The 25,519-nt window shown below is 46.9% G+C and overlaps 2 protein-coding genes across 2 annotated transcripts; one reads left to right on the plus strand and one right to left on the minus strand.

Annotated features, from left to right (window-relative positions):
- The first annotated feature begins 851 nt into the window (after positions 1 to 851).
- Positions 852 to 2,930, plus strand: BSX (brain specific homeobox). Its single transcript, XM_066203661.1, has 3 exons — positions 852 to 1,215; positions 1,959 to 2,155; positions 2,612 to 2,930. Exons 1-3 carry the CDS (start codon positions 945 to 947, stop codon positions 2,849 to 2,851), a joined length of 708 nt encoding a protein of 235 aa, XP_066059758.1. The 5' UTR covers positions 852 to 944; the 3' UTR covers positions 2,852 to 2,930.
- A 7,149-nt stretch (positions 2,931 to 10,079) lies between these two features.
- On the minus strand, positions 10,080 to 24,160 carry JHY (junctional cadherin complex regulator). Its single transcript, XM_066203553.1, has 8 exons — positions 23,784 to 24,160; positions 20,916 to 21,399; positions 16,792 to 16,902; positions 14,399 to 14,973; positions 13,751 to 14,009; positions 11,835 to 11,915; positions 11,122 to 11,244; positions 10,080 to 10,419 (listed from the first exon to the last, which is right to left on the minus strand). Exons 1-8 carry the CDS (start codon positions 24,158 to 24,160, stop codon positions 10,222 to 10,224), a joined length of 2,208 nt encoding a protein of 735 aa, XP_066059650.1. The 3' UTR covers positions 10,080 to 10,221.
- Positions 24,161 to 25,519: the final 1,359 nt, after the last annotated feature.

A 25,519-nucleotide genomic window follows, 5' to 3' on the forward strand; every position in this document is an offset into this window, starting at 1 on the left:
TCTGGGCTATGATGTGGCGTATCACCCTCATTTGAGCAAATTGACTCCGGGGAAATGAATGGTGCAGATTAGAGGGGTGAGGAAAGGGGGGGAAAAAAAAAAGACAAACAGAGGAAAGACCAAAAAAAAAAAAAAAAAAAAAAAAAAAAAAAAAAAAGTGTTGGCGCAACAGAGAGCGGGGAAGGGACGGGAACAAAACCGTGGTGGGATGAGAGAGGAGAGGGAAGGGAGAAGCTGCGTGCGCGGGGACAGGTTGGGAAAGAACCGCTGGTTTATATTCACCCAAGTTTTATTCTATTTTTTCTTTTCTTTTTTTTTTTCTTTTTTCTTTTAAAATTTTTTTATTTTTCTTTTTTAAATTTTTTTTCTTTATTTTCCCCTTTCTTCTTCTTTTTTTTTTTTCCTTGTTTTTTTTCTTTTTCTCTTCTTTCTTTCTTTTTTTTTTCCTTTTATTTTTTTTTTTCTATTTTAAAGGGGGAAAAAAAGGAGATTTTCCCCGCGGTGTTTGGGAAAACTCCTCAAGCGCGGCGCTGGGAGCGGAGCGGTGCTCGGGGGAAGCTGCGGAGCGGCTCCCGGCCCCCTCCTCGCCCCCGGGGTGGTTGGGGTGGCCCGGCAGGTCCGTCCTCCCCCCGCTCGCCATTGGCTCAGCGCGGATCCCCCTTCCCAGCGCGCCTCAAATGCGCCCCGCGCATCCCCTGCCTCGCCTCCCCCGGCTCCGCCAGCTTCGTTCCGGCTGGGGGAATTAATTTTTAAAAAGAACAAAAAAAAATATTATTTTTATTTAATTTTGTTTATTTTGACTGGGGGTCAAAAACAAATATATATATATTTATTTTCATCGTGATTTTTTTTTTTTTCATTTCTTCCCCTTCTGCCGGCCCCGGGGGGTGCAGCCGGCCGCCCCCTCTCTCTGTCCCCGCAGCTCCGAGGGGCTCCGAGCCGCGATGAACATCAACTTCACGGCGCCCGTGCACCCGGTCTCCACGGGCAGGCCCACGTCCTTCTTCATCGAGGACATCCTGCTGCACAAGCCCAAAGCCCTGCGGGAGCTGCCCCCCGAGCACTTCCCCGGCTCCCTGGCCTCCCGCGTGCCCCTCCTGGACTATGGGTACCCCCTGATGCCCACCCCGACCCTGCTGGCGCCGCACCCGCACCCCGCCCTGCACAAGCCGGAGCATCATCATCATCACCAGCCCTATTTCCTCACCGCCTCGGGTAAGTGCGGCGGCACCTGCCGGATTTGGGGCGTCCGGGTGGGGACGGGGGCGAAAGAGCCGCTCTGGGGCCGTCCAGGCATCTCTTTGCAGCCCTCATCATCACCCCGGGGCAGGAGCCGCTCGCCCCGGGGCAGCGGATGCCCGAAACCTTGAGGGTTTCCCTCTCTTTGCCTTTAATTTTAATTTATTTTAATTTTAATCGCTTTTATTTCGGGACCGATAAGCTCTGTTTTCCCTCCCGTTGTCCATGCGGGTTTCGCTGTCCCGGCTGGGGCTGCGCCGCTCCTCTCCCGCACCCCGGGGCTCTGCCCTTCCCCGGGCCCGTTCCTTGCTCTGCAAGGAGAAAATTCCCAAGTTTCCCAAGCCGTGTGTCCGCGGGATCGCTTCCCCCATCCCGGTGTTTTCCAGGGCTCTCCCGGTTTTTTCCATGCCCTTTTCGTTGTGGTTTCCTCGCCGGGAGAGTTCAGGTGTCGGCGCCAGCCTCGGGTCCTCTCCGGTGTCAGTTCTCCCCGGGCTCCCTTCACCTTCCCGGGGTGAGAATCCCCTCATTTTCAGCCCAACAAAACCCCCAAACCAAAATCAACCGAGCTCCAAAACGAAATAAACGAAAAAACAACGAAAAATTACCAGAGGCCGGAGGGAGAGCCCACCGCGAGCCGAGGCAGGAAAACTCCGACATTCCGGGGGGGGTTTGGCGGCTCCTGCCCCACGGCAGCGGGGTGTCCCCCTGTGTCCCCCCAGGAATGCCGGTGCCGGCGCTGTTCCAGCACCACGCTCACGCCGAGCTGCCCGGGAAGCACTGCCGCCGCCGCAAAGCCCGCACCGTCTTCTCCGACTCGCAGCTCTCGGGCCTGGAGAAGAGGTTTGAGATCCAGCGGTACCTGTCCACGCCCGAGCGGGTGGAGCTGGCCACGGCCCTCAGCCTCTCCGAGACGCAGGTACGGGCAGCGGGGACTGGGGCTGGCACAGGTCAGCACCCCTCAGCCCGTCCAGCGTCCCCACAGCCCGAGGAGAATCCCCACAGCCCATCCTTTCAGCGTCTCTCGGATCACTTCCAGCATCCTTCATAGCACATCCCCTCTGAATCCCGACATCCCATCCACTCAGCATCCCCCGGATCACTTCCAGCATCCTTCATAGCACATCCCCTCTGAATCCCGACATCCCATCCACTCAGCATCCCCCGGGTCACTTCCAGCATCCTCACATCCCCTTCAGCATCCTCACATACCCTTCAGCATCCTCACATCCCATTCAGATCCCCACATTCCATCCACCATCCCCACATCCATCACATCCACCATCCTTCTCCCTTTAATTTTTACCACTTTTCCCCCCCTTCCTTTATTTTTTTTTCCCCCCAATCTTTCTCCCGCTTTCCCTCCTCCCGCCAGGTGAAAACCTGGTTCCAGAACCGCCGCATGAAGCACAAAAAGCAGCTGAGGAAGACTCAGGACGACCCGAAGCAGGCGGGCGGGGAGGAGAGCCGGGAGCAGAGCTCCCCCGAGCCCGAGCTGCCCGAGCCGGCCGGCGCCGAGCCCCGCAAGGGTCCCGCCGGTCCCTTCGTGCTGCAGGACCCCGAGGACGAGGTGGACATCCTGGAGGACGGGGACATGTGCCCCCACCGCCTCTAGGACAGCCGGGGCTCTGCTGCCTCTCCTTGGCTCTGCCCCGGCCCCGCGGGTCGCCCCCGCCTCCCCACCTCGGGCACGGCCCGGGAAAAGGGGCTGTGGATGCGGGGGGAGCCCCCTCCCCTCCCCGGGGAGAAGGTGGCGATGCTCCCGAGGGGGCCGGGACCCCGCGGTGCCCCCCCGGCGTCACCCCAAGGCCGGGCTTTGCTCGGAAATTGGGGGCGGAGGGGAGAAAAACGAGCCGGGTTTGCTTTAGGTTCCCCCTTCCCTCACAAGTGTCGGACTTTTCCTCGTTCCCCGAACTTTCCTCGGGTGTCAAATAAATGTCTACTCGTGGCAGCATGTTGTGGTTCCTGGGAGCGGCAGGCAGGGCGAATTTCACCCTTTATTCCATGAATCCCTAAATCCTCGCCGCTCTTTCCACGCTCTCCCTCTCCATGCCCAGCGCGGGAGGTCGGGCAGAGCTTCCAAGCCCGGCACAAATAAAAAGAATCGTGAGAAAAACCCTCCGAAGAAACACAGGTAAGGCCAAAAAAAAAAAAAAAAAAAAAAAAAAAAAAAAAAAAAATCGGTTTATTCCATTCGCTCCGGGGAAGGGAAGGGGCAGCATCACCGAGAACTCGATCCTACCACGGCTGCACGGAGCAAACGGCGCTCCCAGCCTGCGAAAAAGGGATTTTCTACAGCTTGGAGAAGTGTCGGCAGCCTGTTTCCCGTCCGGCTTCCAGTGTGGATCCCGGAGAATTCCCTTTTCCTCTGAAACAGCCCCGGAGCGGGTCCCGGTTTGGTTTCTGACCCCCCGCCCGCGTCCCCTCCCTTCTCCCCGCTCCGCTGGAGCGGCCCCGGCCGCGCTCGCTTTGCCTTTACCTCCCTGCCAGGGAAATGGGCTTCATTGCCAGGTAAATTCCGAGTTTTAGAGTTTATTTTTTATTGGTTTTGGGCTGAGCTGCTGGCTGGGAAACGCGCCGGGAGCGCGGCGGAGGCTCAGCATCTCTCCGGGGGAGAAGATGTTGGGATTGGGAATTTCCCCGGGAGAAGCCTGGAGCGGGGGCTGTGCTGGCTCAGATATTTATTCCCTGCTGCAGCAGCAACACGGTGTCTCGTTAGGTTATTTAATTTATTTCTATTATTTTTTTTTTTAATCGGAAAATTCATTCGGTTGTCTTGGCGTTCTCAGCACTTTCAGGGCGTTTTGGATTATGGGACACGTCGTTCTGTGGGGGGGGAAAACGTTTAATTTTCCTGTTTAATATATAAAATACAGATGATTGAAATGTGTGTGTTTGCTTCCTTTTTTTTTTTTTTTTTTTTTTTTTTTTTTTTTTTTTTTTGCGAGTCTGCCTTTCTGTTTTCTTACATGTAAAATAAAGATCACGCACTGTGCGTAGAGGAAAACCCCCCAATATCCATCCAATATCCAGGAAAAGCTGCTTGTCTCTAATAAATCCTTTCAGGACAATCATTTCCACCCACAAAATGCCACTCACCTCTTTAAAAATTAGGATTTAGAAGGCAAAGAGATCGCTTTGCTCCTGAAATCTCGGCGAGGTTTGAGGCAGCGCCGGCTGGAGATGCCGCTCCCAGCTCCGGGCTCTCCCCTTCTCCCAAATCCCGGGGCAGGGACGCGATGGGAACAGAAAAACCTGGAATTTTCACACTTTTTCCGGGCCACCCGCAAGGTGTTTTGTGCTGTGATTATTGCCAGCCTCCCCCGAGCACGCGTTTCTTTGGGAATTATTAAAAATAACATCAGAGAAAAGCTCCACATGATATTTATGGGATAATTTAATAATAATTTATGGGATAATTTTTTTTCCCGTGTCTGCCGCTGGTGTTCCCGGGATCGGGAATGGCTCGGGGCTGGCCTGGCTCTGCTCTGGGCTGCCAGATCTGTGAGAAAAGGTCAAAAGATGACTCAAAGAACCCTCAAACCTCTGCTGTTCCTCCCCCGTCGCTCCAGGAACTCCCTTCCCGAAGTGTTTCTGCCGATCAATAAAACAAACCCCACAACCCTCTTCACCTCCGGGCGGTTTTAGGCACCTTGGCTGACAATTAAAGCTACAAATCAAATTAAAACCCGACCCCTGGGTGACAAACTCAGGCAGAATGTGAATATTCCCAGTCCGGGGATGTCCCCACCCCAGTGCCCCGCACGGAGCCCTGCAGGGAACAGGAAGATTTTGGGATTCTGCTCATCCCACAAAGTTTGGTGCCAAAAAAACCCCCAGAAACTGAGACAGATGAAGGAAACACTCACAGAGAAATCCTCTGTGTCACCTGCCCAGCTGGAGATGGAAAAATGGAATTTCCAGAGTCTGGGAAACGTTTTGGGAACGGGTTATTGGAGAATGGAGATGGTCCTGGGAAAAAGGAAGGGCTGGGCAGGCAGATTTTTTTTGTTTGTATCAGAGATTTTTCACTTGGAATAAATGAAATGAGGTTTTATTTGTGGATCCTGCCTCAGCCCGTGACAGCAGCCGACTTTTCCCTGCTCTTCCCCAGGAGCTTGAGGGGTAGGGGAGAGATTTAGAGCTGCTCTCACTCTTTTTCTTTTTTTTAAACTCTTAACGTGTTCATTTGGGGAATGCTGGAGTGGAAGTGACTTGCAAGGAAATAATCGCTGGAAACAGGAAATGCCGGTGGATTTCCTATTTTTTTTAAGCAGATTGATTTTCATCAAAACCCTCCAGTGGATTTTTCTGAAATGAAATTGTGACTAATTTAAGACCCAAGTGGTTAATGCTTTCTTTGTTGTTGTTGTTTTCATTACAGAAAATCAAAAACCAATCTATAAAATCCTGCCGTGAACCTTTGCTTTCTGTTTTGACTTCGAGCATTTTCCTGCGCGCTGCCTTAAACATCCTGAACTTTAATGGGTGTGGAAAGCAGTTCCAACCCCAATTCTTTCCTTCCATGGCCAGAGCTCCATAAAGTCAGATCAGATCTAGGTCGCAAGGGCAGTTATGGAGCAAATAATTTGAATTTCTTGCTGTTGCACACACGTGGAGGGTCAGTACTGTGGGGAAGGTGTAAATATCCCATGGCCAAGCCCAGCAACGACCTGGGCATGATGCGAAATTCTTTCTGTGATTCCTCTCCTCATTTCTCTCTGCTGACTGCTGGACTCAGTGCATTTTTTTATCACTGACGTCCTGAAGTGAAGCTCCTGCGGGTGTGAGCCCCATGCTGAGGAGCTTTTCCTCCCTTCTCCTCACGACAACAAACAGCATCACCTTAATCACCTGCAAACTCCTGCTTGGATGGTCTTGGCTTAAAAAGTGGCTGAATTTGGTCTTGGATACATCCTGCTTCTAGATTTCTCATTTCTTGGATTTATCCGGTTTCTAGAGCTCTTCTTTCTTGGATTAATCTTGTCTCTAGATTTCTTGTTTCTTGGATTCATCTTTTTTTTTCTAGACTTCTTGTTTCTACAGCTCTTGTTTCTTGGATTAATCTTGTTTCTAGATTTCTTGTTGCTTGGATTTATCTTGTTTCTGGAGTTCTCATTTCTTGGATTTACCCTGTTTCTAGATTTCTTATTCCTTGGATTTACCTTGTTTCTAGATTTCTTGTTTCTTGGTTTTATCCTGTTCCTAGAGTTCTTGTGTCTTGGAGTCATCCTGTTTCTAGAATTCTCATTTCTTGGATTCATCTTGTCTCTAGATTTCTCATTTCTTGGATTGATCTTGTTTCCAGAGCATGGACGAGCTGCTGGTGGCTGCGCTGCAGGGATGGGGAGAGCTGCTCCCAGCATTAGTGCTTGGCAAGGCAGGAGGGTGTCAATGTGAGATCATGGTCCCACAGGTGGCTTTTCCACCTGTGAGGGTGTGGTTTTTCACGGAAGAAGTTGGTCTGAGGTTTTAAGACCCAGGTTTGGGATTGCAGGAGTGAAGAGGAGTTGGTCCCACATTTCAGCTGTTCCTGAACCCACTCCAGGTGCTGCCCCAGGCTGGGGTTCTCTGCTGTGGTGCATCCTGTTGGCTTTGCTGGGCTGCAGGACAAACCCTGCAGAGCTCCCAGGACACAAACCCAGGTCTGAGCACCACCTGCAGCTCCTCACTCTGCACCTGGGCTTGTGCCAAGCTAGAGATCACAGAACCCCAGAATTCACAGAACCCCAGAATCACCAGGTTGGAAGAGACCTCCAAGATCATCGAGTCCAACCCAGCTCTGACACCTCAACTAAACCCTGGCCCCGAGTGCCACATCCAGTCTGTCCTTAAACACATCCCGGGATGGCGACTCCACCACTCCCCGGGCAGAGCATTCCAGTACTTTATCACCCTTTCTGTAAAAAACTTTTTTCCTGATATCCAGCCTGTACTTCCCTGAGACTGTGTCCTCTCGTTCTGCACCTTTAGCTCCAGGATTTTGGCTCAGCATCACCTCTGGCCCACCAGGATGACCTGCTGCAGCTCCTGCCCTTCCCCATCGCTGGGTTCTGTGTCTGCAGCTCCTCCTCACACCAGAGCTGCTCCTCTCCCCACATCCCAGCTTTTGTCTCACATGGAAAATGTAGCCCTGGTGCCGTGCCTGAGGTGTTCTGGTTTTCTGAAATTCCTTCCTCAGGGAATTTTCTGTAAACAGGAGAAATGTTTCTGTAACTGTACCTTGGTTATTCATTCCTTTCCCTAGGAGGGACTTCTCCTTGCTGTCCCTCTGCTCAGACCAATGTGAGTGAAGAGGTTTTGCCTTTGTGTCACCAATCCAATTGGTCTGTGTGAAATAGTACAAAAGGGAGACACATCCCCAAAATCAAGGAGTCCTTTTCAGTCTTCTGAAGCTCAGAGTCTGTGTCATTGTGGTGTAAATTATTAAAATAATAATTTAAAAATGTTAAAAAATGTGCTCCTCCAGATGCAGCATCATATCTAAATGTCGCACAGGTTTAGTATTTAAATGTTTCCTAAACAATCGTTGCTTTATTTAAAAAAGACCCCAAATGAACATGTTTCTCCCCTAATTCCTGGGAGGAGGATGCCACCAGGACAAACAGAATTTCTGAATGGTTTGTGAGATGATAATTGTTTATTTGAAAAAAAAAAAGTGGTTGTTAAAATAATAATAAAAATATAAAGAATATGCTCCTCCAGACGCAGCATCACATCCAAGTGTCACTCAGGGTTAGTATTCAAATATTTCCTAAAAATTCATTGTTTTCTTTAAAAAAAGACCCCAAATGAAGACATTTCTCCCCTAATTCCTGGGAGGAGGATGCCAGCGAGGGAGGAAGGGGGATCAATTAAGACATTAAGCATTTTGCACCACATGGACACATCTGCATGGCAGCCAAATAATGCAGCCATCAGCTCATTTTCAGGGGGCTGCTGCCTACTTCAACTCAGCCCTCAGATCAAAGAGAAAATGTCTGCTTGCATTTTCTCGTCAGAAAAGGGATGCTAATTTCGCTTCCTTAATGTGTGGTGATAAGAGACTTCTTCAATTAACTGAATTCTATGGGCCAGGAAAGCAAAAAAAAAAAAAAAAAAAAAAAAAAAGGGAGGGGGGACAGTGGGATACAAAGGGAGTCAGGCTGGAAAGGCAGAAGTTCTCATTAAATCAAAGGTCCAATATTCATTACCTCCAGCATCTGGGGCTAAACACGGAGCATGGAGCTCATCAAAGGGGGTTTAATGGGTTAAATTGAGAATATAATCTAATTAAAATATTAGATACGAGTAAATAGCTCTTTGATATTCATCTGAAGGTTTCATTAAAACAGGCACTTGAGGTTTGGATTAAGGCGGGGGGATTATCATTTTTAAGCAGGAACAACAAGTTTGAGGTGGCCTGGGCAGAAAATGCCTCGAAGTGTTGTGGTTTGGTTTAAAGAAAATAAAAGTGGGAAAGCAGAGCATGGAACTGTTTCCCAGCCTGGCAGTGCCCAAAGGAGAGGGGAAGAGGCTGAGGAAGAGGAAGGTTCTGCTCCAGACGCTGGACTTGGAGGCTGTAAGTGACAAAAATGTCGTGGAAAACATTCCCCCTGCAGCCTGAGTCACGTTCCCATGTTGGACAATGCTTCTCCCACCAAGGCATCCCAAAATATTCTTAATATCTCTCAATATTCCCCAGAATGTCCTGAATTTCCAGAGAGTCCAAGAGGCTGCTCCAGCAGTGCAGAGGAGGTTCCTGCCCCTCAGGAGGGTTTGAAGCCCCAGGTTCCTTTTCCCATGAGGAAGGGCAGGATGGAGATCACTTCTCCCCACATTAAATTGGGAGCCTTCCATAAAAAAGAGACCAAATAAATTGGATAAAGCAACTCCACGTCATCACAAAGTGGTTGGGGTTCGTCTCAATGTTCCCCCAAATGTCCTGAACTCCCAGCTGTGAGTCCCAGGGGCTGATCCAGCAGTGCAGGGCAGGTTCCTGCCCCTCAGGAGGGTTCAAAGGCCCAGGTTCCTTTTTCCCCAAAATGAAATTGGGAGCCCCCATAAAAAAAGAGACCAAATAAATTGGATAAAGCAATTCCTCATTATCACAGGGTGGTTGGTTTTTGTTTTTTTTTTTTTTTCCTTTTATCCAGCCTGTTTTCCAGGAGATTTTAGCCCAAATTCCCTCGCTGTGTGCTCTAATCACATTTCATATGGTGACTTAATTCATAATTTGCTAAGTTAAAGGAATGGAACCATCCTAAGAAACCCATCTGTTTGTTGTTATTTTTACAGCCTTAATCTGTTAAAAGCTGTTCCCTCTCAAACATGCAGCTCTCAATTATCCTCAGTTACCCAATATATTTTCCAACTGCTCCTGGCTAATCCCAGATTGTCTGCAGGCTCAGCCACGACTTGTTTGGAATTTTCTTGTCCCAGATGAAGCTTCAAAATTTTGACCTTTTTGTGGAAACTCTTCCCTAAGAGATAACAATTACATAATTAGCAGTGGGTCATTACCAACTGCTGCGTTTGGAGCATATTTTTATTCCCTTTTTTAGTAGCAGTGGATCCTTTTTGCTTTTATTTCTGGCCAAAAGTCTCTCCTGCCCTTCAGAAAGAGGAATATTGTTGGTGCTAAGATCATCAGATGAAACAGAAGTTTATTTTCAATGTTTTGTAGATGTGTCTGTCTGTTTTTTTGGTGTTTAAAAATGATCCAGCAGCTCCAAGCCAGGAGCTGGTTGGTCTGAAAGCTGCAACTGTCAGATCACTGTTTTCAAAAGAAAAGAGCAGAGGAACTACATTTAAAGTGCTATAAATGCAAACAGTCAATTTATTAAACAAAACAGGTACAAGTGGAACCAACTCTATTTAAAAATAATTCACCTCAAGCCAGTTTAAATTCCAGCGGGCTGGGGAATCGAGACGTGACTGTCACAGCTGAAAATAAACCAAATTCAGGCATTTTTCTTGCCTTGATCCTTGAGATTCCCCCAATACCTATAAGATATGAAGGGTTTTGAAAGCAGCCACGAGTTCCTTCTCCTTCTGGTGCCTGCTCCACAAACATTCCAGGGATGGCAGTAGGGGCAAGCTGGGGCCAGCTGGGGCCTGGGCCACAACCTCCTTCACTTCTCGCTCTGGTTGCTTCGTGATGAAAGTCTTTGGTCTTGGGATCTTCTTGGCATATTCCAGAGCCTAAAACCAGCAAAACTGAGGTGACTGAGGGAGAGGAAAACCTCAAAGGCCAGTATTTCCAAGAATATTTAGGTGGGTTGAGTAGGATATCTCTGAATTCCTGGTTCTGACAGAATTCAATCCCAGTGGTGACTGCAACACGACCCAACCCAAGATTTGCTTCCTGACACCACTGGAAGCCACCTCAGACACTGAAGAGGTGTTTTGATTTTCAAAAAGAAAGAGCAACACAAAGCTATTGAATTTATAAACATTTCTCTTTCCATTTCCATCTTCCTCATTAAGCTCTTGCCCTCAGGCAGGGGGTTTTGCAGGTTAACAGGACCAAGCTCAGGTTCTCCTGCACGATGCACAAAATTAAGAAGCCGAATGATGCCTGGAACACGGGAGGCTGTTTTGGAGAGGGAATGGAAAGAGTTTTACAGAAATCCTGGAGCTGGCAGAGCCCTGCTTGAAGCTGGGATGGGCTTTGGCATGGATTTGGGAACACCTCGTGTCTGCAGTGGAAGCTGCAATCACCTCATGTTGTAAAGGAACCCAAACCCCTTTTTGACATCCAAACCATAAGGTTTTGTCTCTTAGTGGTTTATGTTTGGGAATAAATGCAAGGAACTGAGGAATTGTGACAAAACTCCCAGCTTTGTCCTGGAGCCTGCAGTCCTCAGCCTGCAGAAACACCCAGTGAGGGCAGCCAGCTCTTACCTTCTGCCTGGACACTGAAGACACCTGGGGTTTTGCAGGCAGCCTCTGAACCACAGTGATATTTTTCATGTTATATTCCTTGATTTGCCTGGAATATTCCTTTTGCAGCTTTAGCTTCTCTTTCTGAGAAGAGCAGAAAAGGGGACTGGAGTTCAATGGCTCAGGGGATCCATCAATGAAACCCTTTTCCCACCAATATTCCATTTCCACCTCTGCCACTCTCCAGCCTGGCCTGGCCATTGATCCTCCCTCAGCAACACAACAGAAGCCCCTGATAAATGGCACAGCTTTTTTTAGCTGCTTTTCCCTTTTAAGAGCTTTTCCCCGGGCTGAATAGAGGATGGAGCTCAGCAGAGATGTGCCAGGTCCGTCTTTATTCCGAATGTCTCCGTTTCACCTGAGTGCAGCCAGACATTTCCTTGTGTTTACACAACTTTTCCTTCCACTTTGAACACTTGGTGGATCTTCAGGCTGGGAATGACAACTCAGCCACCTGAGTGTGTCATTTCCTGATGTGCAATTCGCCCTGATTCATTCCTATTTCTGGATTTAAAATTTATGGGAGTAAAACTATCCCCAGGACAGCTGTCTTGGTTTTTGATTTGAATTTTCCCATAGGATCTCCAGCTATAAGGATATAAAGTCCCAGCTAAACATAAATTACGATTTCTCTGCCACTCTCCCCTGCTTAAATTCACTTTTGGTTTACTCACTTTCTCTTTGATTGTTTCATAGTCAGGTCCAAGGCCTCCAAGCTTCATGTTCAGATTCATGTAGGGTTTGGAGCTACTCAGCTGAAAAGCGAACAGATTTTCCTTGATATGATTTCACAGAGAGAATAATCCAAGAAAGTCTTGTGGTGGAAGCCTCAGGATTTAATTTGCAATCTCAGTCCTACCCCTGGCACGTCTCATTTTAAATAAGTGACCGACAGGACTGAGTTAATGGCAAAAGTCAAATGACACAGAATTTCCTTCGGATCCAGGTGGGAAACGGCCAATTATCCCAATGACAAAGTGATATTTTCTCAGTCAAAAATGACCTTTTCTGAGCTTTATTTTGAAAAGCTTAAACCCACTCATTTGACTGTGATCGGAATGAGACTCCAAAGAAATTCTTGTAAGAGAAACAGATAAAATCACCTGATTTTGGTGGCAAAAATCACGCAAATGATGTTAGTGACAATAACCTTTCCTTGTTCTCAAAGCTGCACTGGAAAATTGTCCACAGACAGCTGAAAAATCCATGTTTTGCTGCTCAGCAAAGGTTTTACACGTGCACAGTGACGGCAGGAGTGGTGGGTGATGCCACTCCAATACTTCAGGGCATCACACAAAGACCCCAATGCCTCCAGAATAATTTTATTCTCCTTCAAGGCCACTGGATTATTTTTTAGGAGGGAATTATGTTTTAAAATCTTGTCAGTGAAGCTCATTATGACCATCTCTGTGGCAATATCAAGCAGAGAATAGCACAGGAACACCCATTTCTCTATGGAAACAAAAACGGGCGTTTCTTCAAGACACAGGTTCAAGTTAAATGCAGAGAAATTACTTCTATGCACTACATTTCCTATTTGAGGTTTCTTTGTGTCAGCCATCCCTGTTCTGACACGCCATAACTCCCTAACTTTTCGTTTGAGGCACGGTGAGGAGTGAATTTCGCTGTGTCCCACCAGATCAGGGTTTTCCTACTTCTCGCAGAGAGCACGAGTGCATTTGTTTACCAGGGAAAGCTGGATTTCCCTGGGAGACACAACCAGCCTGATCCTCTGTGCATTCCTCACATGTGGAGCGTGAGAAAACTGCTGCAAACCCAGCACAGGCAACAACGGTCTGAAGAGAAAGGGAAGGAAATCTGCCCTCCAGTTACCACCATAATCCTAATTCTTCTTAGAGGCACTCAGGCAGCAATACCCAAACTGGATGGAATAATTATTCCAGCTTAGTTTGTCTGCCCTGAGACCTGGAGCCAACCCCTCAAACGTTGAATTTGTCATGGGCAGCTTTCCGCTGTGCCCCTGCAGCTGTGCTAAGTGGTGACACCAGGAGAAGTGGGCACACAGGAGACAAAGGGATCCAAGCTTTAATCAGGACCATCAGGAGGTTTGGGATGGTGTTTATGCCGTTAGCTTTACAAATCCCCCAAGTTTTGGGGTTGGAATCCCTTTAGGAAAGCAGGAGATTTGAGCTGGACAATAAATGAGCATGAGGAGGATAATGGCTGGCTCACATCTGAGGCTGCCCCTGCTGCTCCACACAAACAGCCCGAGCCGGAATAACTTTATCTGTGGATAAACGACGGGACAAACACTGCTCTGTGTGTCCCTGGAGCTAAACCAGACTGATCCACGTGGAGCCCTTTGCTCTTTGGACTAAAATGAGCATCTCAAAGAGAATCTACAATGATTTCAGTGTCTAAAACGATTTCGGTGTCTGTTTCTACCTCTGTTCCATGATTTTTAATGCTCTGCTGTGTGTCCATGTGCTTTTACAACAACAAAATATTTCTCAGTCCTTGTTTATATTAAAAACAAACAAACAAAACACCAAAACTTTGGATTATTAAGAAAAAACATTAGAGGGGGAATAGAAATGCTCAACCACCCAACCCACTTTTATTTTCTCACCTTCTTCCTGGCTTTGGCCTGGCTTTGCTCTTCCATTTGCAGGAGAGATCCTTCGGAGTTGCTTCGTCTGGTTTTCCTTGGATTTCCTTCAGCTCTTCCCCAATCTCCCTGTGAACCCCTCTTCACCCGGGGCAGGGCAGGAGGGAACAAACCCCACAGCCACGTGCCAGCAAAATCATCTCCAGAATCAGAGATTCCTGGCTGGTGCTGCTTCTTCTTTTCTGTAAGACGGGAGGTTCTGCAAGAAGCCATCGGTGGACTGGGAACAAAACACGGAAAAAGCCTTTAAAAAGTGAAGGGGAAAGAGTAAAAAAAATCTTAATTTCCACACAGCAGGGAGCTCAGCAAACAACCTGAGCATGGAATACGGGAGCAGGGAGATGGGGAGATGAGCATTTCACAATAAATGACTTTGCTTACACCCAAGTGTATGGAAAATAAATGGAAAAAAAAAAACCACCCACAAATGGGGAAATTTCAGCCTGATGCAAAAGCAGCTGAAGCCAGTGAAAAGCTTTGGATGAGAAATATTTTTATACTTCAGACTTTAAAGCATTTTCTTGTCCATTTATTTGTTTTCTGGGCATCACAGGGTTGTGAAAATATTATTTTATCACTTTAAATCCTTCCCACCAGCTGTTCTGATACCTGTTATCCTCATGAATATGATTTTTGAAGCCTTGAAGTGGTGCTTGATCCTTCACCACCTTTTCTTGAAAAACTGCATTAAAATCAGACGAAATATTCCCCAGTTCCGGCTGTGCCTGGCCACTGCTGCTGCTGTTCTTGGAAAAGTGCTGCCCAGGGATGGCATTGGCTGAGTGTTGATGTGGAATTCCAGCTGGAGAGTCGTGCTGGTATTTCTTGCTCTCCTTACTGGGATCCTCTGGATTTAAAACCTCAGCTGGGTAAAAATTCTGGAATATTGGGAGGGAATGATAGGTAGATGAGGTGAGGATTGAATTAGGGAAGTTATTGAAGCCACTCTGGGATTTTTCTGCTGGGTCAGGGCCAAGAGAAGAGCTTGGATTCAGATATCCCTTCAGTGCTGGGCTGTGATCCTGCTCCACTGCAGGGGGAGCAAATCCTGGGATTTGCTGGTGCCGAGGCTTTGCTTCTGCTGCTCCTCCTGGGGGTTCTTGGCCATCATCCCTTGGGAAAGCTCCTCCACTGAGAGTCTGGCTGGATTCTGTTTGATCTCTCTGGAGGAACTTGTGCTGCTCCTGAAAGAAGTCACCAACAGCCGGGTGAATTTCATGGTGGATATTTCAGATTTTCATTTGGAACTTTCATCACTCACGTCAAAATCCCTCTGTGCTGCTTGGATCTAACCCTGCTCATGGATTTAACCCTTAACCCAAACCCAAACCCTTAACCCAAAATTCAAATATGGAGAAACCCTCAGTCCAGAACAGAAGCAAAGATGTTTTTCAGGTGCTGCACGATGAATAATTCAGCATCAAAACTTGCCTTAATGGCCTGAAACAAATTCTGCAGCGTTGGACTTTAGATTCAGGTCCTTGCAGATGCAAACCAGATGTGGGAAATGTGGATTGAGGGAGTTTCATATGAGGTGCAAAAATGGTGCCCTAAAGTGCACAGATCTAACCCTGTGGATAAGTGATACCTCCTCTGTCAACCACCTGGAAAAAATCCTGCAAAACTCCAATCAGTCCTTGCTTTTTATGTGCCAAATTTCAGGGGGAAATGGCTTTGTACACACTATTAGACTGGCCCGTGGTAGAACAACCTGATGCCAATTACATAAATAATCTTATGTCTAAACCAAGCACTCCTCCCTGCAAAACACAATCCAGAATTCAAGGATTCAAGCACACCGGCACTGCTGTTTCGAGCCAAACCACCGCACACTGAACCCGAAATTCATTTCAATCTATCACCAACGACAGCATCAGGTGTTGCCCACTCGGAGGAAAGACTCAGATTTCCTTCCAGGGAACCCACAAATCCATTCCCAGCCCATTAAATATCTCTGCCAGGGCTGAAATTCTCCTCCTCACCCTCTCTTCTCTCTGGGGTTCTTTTGTGAGCAAGCCCTGCAGTCAGCACGTGGCAAATGCACTCAAACCACCGATTAATTGGAGGTGTGAAATCCACACAGTTCCGGGAGGTTTTGGGAAAAGCTTTAGCCCTGGGAATCAAATCATTGATCAATGTAGGTGTGAAATCCACACAGTTCCGGGAGGTTTTGGGAAAAGCTTTAGCCCTGGCAATCCTGGCTCCTGCAGTTTCATGCCCTGGCACAGTGCAGAATTATCTATTTTGGCCTGCTCCCAGTTTGGCTGTCCAAATTATTCTCTGTTTAGGAGATGATTTGGTCGATAATCTAAAATCAAATCATGGTTTGGGAGTTCCCCAGTTACTCTCTGTGCGCTGCAAGGATTTGAAGTGGTCCAGGAGCTGGTAAAATTCTGGAATTCAAAGACTGGGAGCTGCACTGCTGTGAAATACAACCAGGATTTTATGCTGCTGCTCATTGGGAGAGATTTGCTTTCTGCCTGGAATTTCAGAATGAGGAATTTATTTATTTGTTTATTATTTCATTGTTTAAATGGGGAAACATTGGTCTGCTCCCAGTTTGGCTGCTGCCAAAATTATTCTCTATTTAGGAGATGACTTGTTTGATAATGTAAAATCATAAACTAGTACATGGTTGAGTTTGATGGTTTGGGGGGATTCTGAGCCAGAACTTATTTAGGAGATTATTTGGCTGCTTTTCTGGTTTGTGGCAATTAATTAACTCCCCCTTAATTTCGGGGGTGAAATCAGGCAGAAATAGCGAAGTTCTGGCTCAGAATCCTTAAATTTATTCAGTACACAGAGCACACACACATTAAATTACAGTGCTGATGTACTGATATATATTTAAGGATTTAGTGTCAGTAATAGTTACTTTTAAAGCAAAACTTGAAAAGCAACAGGATGACAGCTTTAAACGGTCAAATTCAGTGCATTTAAAGCCATATTTCAACTATGAAATTCTATTGAATTTCAATTACTAAATTCTCTCAAAAAGGAACCTTGAGCTGCTGTCCTTTTGGGTACCATTTGTCTTCAGGCTTCATTTTCCCAGCCTGGAATGTTGGGACGTTCTGGAGTGATTCTTCATCAACTGGTGTAGGATCTATGACCTGAAAACCAGGAATGTTCGTGGTCACAGCAATCTGCTGAAGGGATTTTAAAATCTTGGGGGAAAATAATGAGAAATCATTTGTGGCCTGTTAAAATTAAAATGCTGAAGTTTGGTATTACAGAACAGATGTCAAGGAGAGAAATGGTTAAAGGAGAAAAAGCAGCAAAACCCAATTAATGGCAGGGAGAATTCCTCCTACTTTTAAGAGGAAGAAAAGAAAGGAAAATTGCAGGAAGTGTGCAGCACAGAAACTCTCAAATGCCTGGGCTCCTCCATTTCCATGAGAGCCACTGGATGCACCTAATGACAGCAAAATAACCAGAAACCATCCCTGGCCAGGCAATCACACACATCCCGGGCCTCAGCAAGAGAGGCTCGCAGGAAAAGCTGGCAGAACACAATAATGGGGGTGAAAAGCACAGGGGGAGCTGCAGAAATGAAGCCTGGAGTGCACAGAGCCTGGCAAAACAAGCTCACAAACAAGGCTGGCTCCACACAACCACAGCTCTGGGATAACCACGGCTGCAAATCGATCTGCAGCGAGTTTTTGAGGGTGGCACTGCACAAAGCCAGGTGATACCCTTGTAAATACAGCAGTAATTAATTTTTTTCTTGAAATAACCTTTTTTTAATCTATAAAACTGCAGGAAATCAAATTTTTAGCTTTTTTTTAAAATTTTATATGGGTTTTTTTTTGTTCCAAACTATCCTGCTGAGTATTTCAGTTGACGAAGTGTGTTGGGCAGTGTCACTGTGACAGGAATCTCTGCTCCCCTGCAGAGTGGTCCCACAAGGGAACTGGGGAAGATATTCATGACCAAGAAGTCATTAGATCAATGAGAAGATATTTATGACCCAGAGAATTATCCACTGAAAATCATCAGTGGGAAGAAAATGTGGGAAGCTGAGCCTCTCACTTTTAGGGAAAGAAATTAGGGCAGCTAAGAGAAGGTGGGCAGGGTTTATTGCTGGGTTTACGGGTGATCTCATGGCTCCAAACTCAACGTAAATCCCTGGGGGAAAAAAAAAATCACAAGAAAATTAAAAAATACCACGGAGGTTTTCCTGAGCTGTGCACAGACACAGCTTCGCAGCGAATAAGACGTTTTTGGTGGAACCAAGTGACTGAGAGCATCGATGGAGTGCTGGGCAGGTAAAACATACTTCTACATTATCTCTTTGAAAGAGGAACAGGACACAACCTCTGCCAGCATTCTTTTTTTTTTTCTTTTTTTTTTCTTTTTTTTTTTTTTTTTGTGAACCATTCTATTAATACCAATCAAATCGAGCAAATGATCAAATGAAATTGCATTTTGAGAACCATAAGCTGCGTAATGCCTATTCTGTTAAATTGAGGCCCATAATTGCTTCTCCACTGAAAAAGATACAACAAAGGCAGCAATCATGGCATGTCATTATCCCAGACTGGCAAACCAGCCTTTGCAGGGAGGACTTCAAAGCCTTGTGGTTCTCGAATTGCATTTGGCTGCTATTGTTGAAGCCCGGGCAATCTTGATTAGGTGTTTACACCGAGGGAAGGCTCGGTGCACACACAGTCTGAGTGCCTTGCTCTAGAGCCATTAAAAAATTGTACATTATGTTCCTGGCTTTGAAGTAAGGGGCTTGGAGGTAGGGAAGCAACTCGGATGGAGCACAGCTGAGCTAGATTGGGCCACTGCTTCTCCTCCTGCCTCTCTCTCTCAAAGAAACTCATCATGGGGTTCTTTAAGAATCAGGCAACGCTGCGAAGAACTCGATGCTGTATAAAATGCCGTAGAAATTAGTGAATGTACACATCAGCACGGGTTTGTGGCGGGCTTTGGTACCTCCAGCACAGAGAGAATCTGTAATGTGTAAATCTACACCTAGCAGAGCGAGGCTGGAAATGTTTTAACTCGCGTTATGTCAGCTGCGCACAAAGTCCTGCCCTCAAAGCAAACACAGCCCCTGGCAGCCAGCAGAGATCAGATCAATAAATTCAGCTTCAACCCCCTGCAAAGCCCAGATTAATCAGTTTGGGAAAGCACAGTTTGATTGGTGACGTGTGGCTCATTTGTTTCTTCACACACCCGGTGGTTTTGCGCTTTGGATGGAGCTTTCCAGGTGAGGCGAGCAAAGTTGGCTCCTGACCGACACTGCTCCCCTCAGGACTTTTTTTCACTCCTTCCAACAAGACTGAGCCATGGATATGTTGGTTAGGAAGCAGTAAATTAATGGTAAATTAATAGTAAATCAATCAGTGACTTCTGCCTGCCCTGCAGCAGATCCAGAGGAGGCTGAGAGCAGCTGCTGAGGCAGCTCATGGAGTCACAGAATTCTGGAAGGGACCTCAAAGCTCATCTTGTCCCAGCCCCTGCCACAGGCAGGAACACCTTCCACTACCCCAGGCTGCTCCAAGCCTTGTCCTGGAACACTTCCAGGGATGGAAGTTCACAGCTTCTCTGGACAACAAGCAGTTGCAGCTGTATTAACGTGTCTTGGTTAGGAGCACAGTGTCCCACACACCTGCTGTGTCACCTCTCTGCTGTCCCTACAGCCACTTCAAGAAAATCTTATCCCACATCCCTGATCTTAACAGATTCCTTTGCCTGTCCCATGGCTTTGAACAGTGTCTGCACAATGAAGTCCTGATCCCTGGCTCCAACACTTAGACAGGGAAGATTTCCAGAATTCCCTGAATAGCAAACATAATCATATCAACATAGCTCTAATTAGCATCCATCTACACTCATTATTTTTACCATCATCCAAATTAGAACTGAAAAAAAACCACCAACGAACAAGTGCTCTTAATAGCTCTGCTAGAAAAAAAAAATAATCCTGTCCATCATTCCTGGGCCTGGAATGAAGTCAGAAAATTCCCTCTAACGTTGTGTCAACTCTTCATTAGCCTTGGCAGAGGTGTCACTTGAAGCACGAGGTCCCTGGAGCTTTCCAAGGGAAGAATTTTCTGTGTGGAGTGATTCAGTGACTCCCCCCTTCCCATTAAGTGTAAGTAGCAAGGAAAAGCAATAAACTCCTTTCTAATGGTTCATTAGGAACTGTAATTACATTTCTACTCCAACCTTGCCACAACTTGGCTGTGACTGCGCAGCCGGTCAGGGCTTCCAGACACAGCTGCTGATGTCCAACCTCAAATCTCCTCTGGGGTCCTGACAGGCCTGGGACATCAGCCCATGGAAATCTCATGGAGATAAAGGCCAAGCACAGTCCAGGGGAAACCCTGGAGCCCCTCTGGAGCCAGGCTGGGAGAGCTGGGGGTGCTCACCTGGAGAGGAAAAGCTCCAGGGAGAGCTCAGAGCCCCTGCCAGGGCCTGAAGGGGCTCCAGGAGAGCTGGAGAGGGACTGGGGACAAGGGATGGAGGGACAGGACACAGGGAATGGCTTCCCACTGCCAGAGGGCAGGGATGGATGGGAGATTGGGCAAGAATTGTTCCCTGGGAGGGTGGGCAGGCCCTGGCACAGGGTGTCCAGAGAAGCTGTGGCTGCCCCTGGATCCCTGGAGGTGTCCAAGGCCAGGCTGGATGGAACTTGCAGCAGCCTGGGACAGTGGAAGGTGTCCCTGCCCATGGCACTGGATGAGCTTCAAGGTTCCTTCTAACCAACTCTGCATTTGCTCCATTGAGAAGAATCTGGAACGAGGCAGTAGCAGAGAAAATCGTTATCCAACTCATGTTGGCCAAGCAGAAAAAAACGAGAGGCAGCATAAAAAGAGCCACTGAAAAGGGGCGGTGCAGATGACAGGAAAGAAGACAGAATCTCCTTAGCATCAAGATTAAAAAACATTGTGAGATCTGTGACACTTCCCTGGCCAGGAACAGAATGTGGCCACCACTGGGCTTGGGAGTACCTGGAGCTTTGTCAATTATTCCATCAAAGATTCTCCCTGGGAATCCAAAGTTGTCACTCACACGACAGATTCCAAATCTGCTTCTCTCCTCTGCAAAGCTGAGGGTTCACCACCAGGCAGACCTCACCTATAGAAATCAGGGAATTTATCAATTTACCCACCTGCCCTTGGAGAACCTGCTGCTTTTTGTTGTGCAGCTCAAGATAGGAATTCATCTTCCTTGACCGGAACCCCAAAGTCCGCTTGTTTCTTTTCACAAAGTCTCTTTTTGCTCTTTGGGGTGGATCCTGTTGATTCTGAGCAGGAAAAGCACGGCCAGGATTAACTTTGGGATGAAATCCATCTGCAGGTTCCTTCCTTTTGGCTTGTGGCCCAACAGGTTCGTTGCTGGCCACATTTGCTCCATAAAATCTGATTAATTCTGGATCAAACTCAGGGAGTGAATCCTGGGTCTTTGCCTCCTGGGGATTATTTTCCGAGGAGCCATCAGAATGGAGATGAAATGAATCCAGTGAAAAGTCCCCACTGCTTCCTCCAGAAATTTGGGATGCTTCCTCTGCCGTAAAAAATTCTGCTCCCTTTATTGTACTCTTCCAATGAGGATTGTACCTCAGGCTGGAGTATTTGTCCACAGGCGGTTTTCTCCTAATTAAAAAACAAACAGCGAATTATTTCTGCATAAATTGTACAAGTTCTGTGTTATTTCAGGGCGCAAACAGAAGTCCTGCTGTGGCCAAATGAATTATTTCAGATGGATTATTCCGGATGGGATCAGGATCAGAACAGTTTTATCAAAGGTTTTTTAGTAGAAAATGTAGGCAGGGCTTCCTCTTCCTTTTCAGTTTTCATCATCAGTGAATGATAAATTGGTCTAACACTCAGATCGCAGTGGAACACAATCATCATAAATTTGGCACAGAAATGTTTAAATCCTAGTAGAATCAACTAAAAAGTGAAATGATAAATTGCATTTTTCTGTTGCCTCCTTAAAACTTATATCATCTACAAAAGGCAGTTTGTGTTGTTGCTTCTTCAAAGGCTCTGCTGAGCGAAATAAAAGTGAAATTCCTGCTAAAATCAGTTTTTCAAGTGTCCTTTCGAGACTGTCCAAGCAAGAACAGCCTCCAGCTCTGTGTTATTTTCTCTCCTCACACCCATGAAACATCATGATGCTTTGATTAAAAAAGCTCTGTATATAAAATATTTTAAAATCACTTCTTATTAAAAAACAGGCAGTGATTAGAGAAGAGTAGAAAAGCACAAATGAAAAGTCTGTGTGCTTGACAATTTTTTTTTTAACAAGTGGCCAAATTATTGCTCTGAGTTACATTTGTCATAGAGCAAAGCCAGATGCTCTGCCTTACGAAAAAAATCCACAATTGATCCAATTTCTGATTTAAGATCTGATGCAATGGGAGGAAAAACCAACTGTAGGAATCAAATCCATCCAAACAGGCTTCCAGGAGATGTGCAGGCAGGGGCAGGAGGAAGGAATGGGGGAGAAAAAAAGCTTTTAACACAATTTTTTCTCCAGTACAGCCCTGTTTTTTTGGTGACTGTGCCAGAGGAACATTTACAGGCACTGAGACCTGGTTGATTCTTCAACTCCTGTTAAAGAAAGCCAACCAGTGGCCTAAATAATGATATTAACACTTCCACAAATCATTTATTCATCCTTTCCCAACAGAGTTCCATCCCTCTGCCTCTATTTCAAGTGGCTCCTAATAACAAAACAGGATTGTTATAGACAGTTGTTTGTCTATAACGATTTGTCTATAACAGTTTGTCTATAACATTTTGTTTGTCTGTAACATTTTTTTATGTCTATAACAACGGATTGTTAAAGACAAAAGTTTGTCTATAACATTTTGTTTGTCTATAACATTTTGTCTATAACATTTTGTTCATCTATAACAATTTTTTTTGTCTATAACCACTGATTGTTAAAAGACAATAGTTTGCCTATAACATTTTGCTTGTCTATAACATTTTTGTTTGTCTATAACACTTCATTTTTGTCTATAACAACTGATTGTTAAAGACAATAGTTTGTCTTTGCTCTCCAGGTGAGTGCGGGTGCCACGCTCTCCTGGAGCAGATTTCCACCAGGGAAAACATCTTTATTCCCAGCTGGAAAGGGGGCTGCAGGTAAACAGCACGAGGTGAGGCTGTTTGGAAGTGAGTACAGAAATATGTGAGCTAATTGCAATGATTGAAATGGCAGAGGATGATGCTGAAGGGTCCCTTTGTGCTGAAATGTGTGCACGGGACCCAACTGCGGGACTCAGCCCAGGTCACTGCCGCGGGGACAAAATGAGTGTGAAGAGCTCCTTCATCCCTAATCATCCCCAGACAAAAAGGGCACCTTTTATTCCTGCCCCCAGCTCCGCGGGGAGGTTGGATGGACTCTGTGCTCCTCAACAAAAGTGTGGCGGAGCAGACAACAGCTGCAGCATTTCCTCTTCAAATTCCGAGGTTGGTAATGGATGTAGAGAGGGGGTTTCATGTGTGTGTGCTGTGATATTTGCTCTGCTTAATGGACTGCACTGGAGTGCTTACTGGGCTAAGTTCAAACAAAATAAAATCAAATTTCCATTTAATGAAGAGCCTCACATTCAGCACAGTATTCAGTCCAAAAAAATTACTAAAAATTAGAGCATGTTTCTAGTACAATTAACATCATTTGCACTCACAATAAAATATTCAATAACTGGCCATTTTGCTTGTTGAGGAGGTGAATAAAAGCATGCTATTAATCATTTAGCCTTCATTTGTTTGTCATTTTATTTTAAGTAGACTATTAAATTGAAACTGCACATTGTTATTACTTGGGGTTTAATGTAATCCCTTTAAACTCGAGAATTATTCCCAATTTATCCAGGGTTAAACCTTCCACGCATATGACAGGATATTCAATTTTATTTGATGCACCCAGTTAATGCTTTCTGAAGGATGTTTAAACGTGGCCTTGAGGAACATCAGGTTAAAAGTGTCAGAATTATTCTACTCCACTCAAGTTTTTGCCTTACCTTCCACTGCCATAAATCTTTTGCCTTCCTTTCTCGTTTGTGTCACACTCAGCTCCTTTCTCATCAGAGCTCATCTCCTCCAAGCTGTCCTCTTCCAAGCTGTCATCCTCCAGGCTGTCACCAGCATCCTGCCCTGCCAGCTCCTGATTTTCCAGGATCCTCTGCTGGAGTCCCAGCTGCTCCTGCCTCTCCTTTCCCAAGCTCTTGGAGTCGCATTCCTGGGAATCCTCCAGGCTGGAGGCAGAGCTCCTTTCCCTCTCCCAGCTGGCAGGTTGGAAAACGGGTGGCACGAGGATTTTTGGGGGGACGTGGATGTTATTCCCGGTGTGAGTGTGTGGGGAAGAGACCAAAATGTATTTCATGTTTGAAGGATTCATCCCATGGCTCGCACTGACGGCTCACACCAGCCCTGTTTTTGGGGAACACATAAACATAAAACATTGTAATCAAATTTGAAAGCTGCATTTTGGGGGCTGCCATTGGCTCAGGCCCAGAATTTGACCTTCTGTTGTTCAAACAATTCTCTATTCTCATCTGTCCCACTGATTTTCCTCTAGGCAATAATGTCAAGGCCTCCTACATATCAAATACAGGGTTCATTGCTATGAAATCTCAACTATTGGTGGTAATAAATTATGCAAAAAAACAGCTTGTGACAAAGAAAATGAAGCTGAGACAAAGCATCTGTTACCTGTTAACTTCTGAGAGTTAAAATGAATTTTTTGTTTCCTTCATGCAACTTTACACCCCCTGGACATGTAAAATGAGCAGGAAGGTGTGACAGGGAACACAGTGAGGACTGGAGCTCTTTCCCAATTAGGATGAGAGTTTCTTTACACTGGGTTGAAGCGTTCAGAAGTCGTTGGCACTGCCAGGTATTCACAAGCTGAAGTGGCAGGGAGGAAGAGGAGCGTGCTGTGCTGAAAAGCGCGTCAGCCACAGCACAGCCTGGGGGCCAGCACGGTTGGAGGTGCACAGGCAGCGTCACTGCAGTACCTGGGGATAAATAATTTTGGGTATTTCAGCCCTGTTGGTCACACCCGAGGTGACCCTGGCACCTGGACAGTCCCCTGTGTCCCCTGCGTCCCCTGCTCCCGTCAGTGAGCACTGTAGGGCCTGGGATGGGCAGGGAAGGTGGCTTGGAGCAGGACCTCAGCCCCCAGAGGAAAGCCACCGTGTCCCCTGTCCCCAGGCCTCCCCTGTCCCCAGCTCCCTGTCCCTGCCCCCTCTCCTATGTCCCTTCTTCCATGTCCCTCACCCAGCCCTATGTCCCCTGTCCCCAGCGTCCCCACTCCCAATCCTACACTCCCTGTCCCTTCACCTGGTCCCCTGTCCCTGCTCCCTATCTCTCATCTCCTGTCCTGGTCCCCATCCCCATGTCCCCTGTCCCCACTCCCACTTCCCCTGTCCCCATCTCCTCTCTCATGTCCCAGTTCCCTGCCCCTTTCCATCACTCCCTGTCCTTGTCCCCATCCCTGCTCCCTGTCCCCATGACTGTTCCCTCTCCCATGTCCTCTGTCCCAGTCCCCTCCATCCCAGTCCCCTGTCCCTGCTCCCGTCATCCCTGGTCCCCTCTTCCATGTCCCCTTACCTGGTGCCCTGTCCCTGATCACCTCACCACTGTCCCTTCTCCCAGTCCCACATCCCCTGGTGCCATGTCCCATGTCCCTGTCCCCTCTCCCATGTCCCCATCCCTGTCTGGTGTCCCTGGCCCTCTCACCCCACTGTTCCCGGCC

This window comes from Chamaea fasciata, unplaced genomic scaffold (genome assembly GCF_029207755.1).
Source record: "Chamaea fasciata isolate MVZ Bird 193981 ecotype frontalis unplaced genomic scaffold, bChaFas1.0.hap1 SCAF_24, whole genome shotgun sequence".
NCBI lineage: Eukaryota > Metazoa > Chordata > Aves > Passeriformes > Sylviidae > Chamaea > Chamaea fasciata.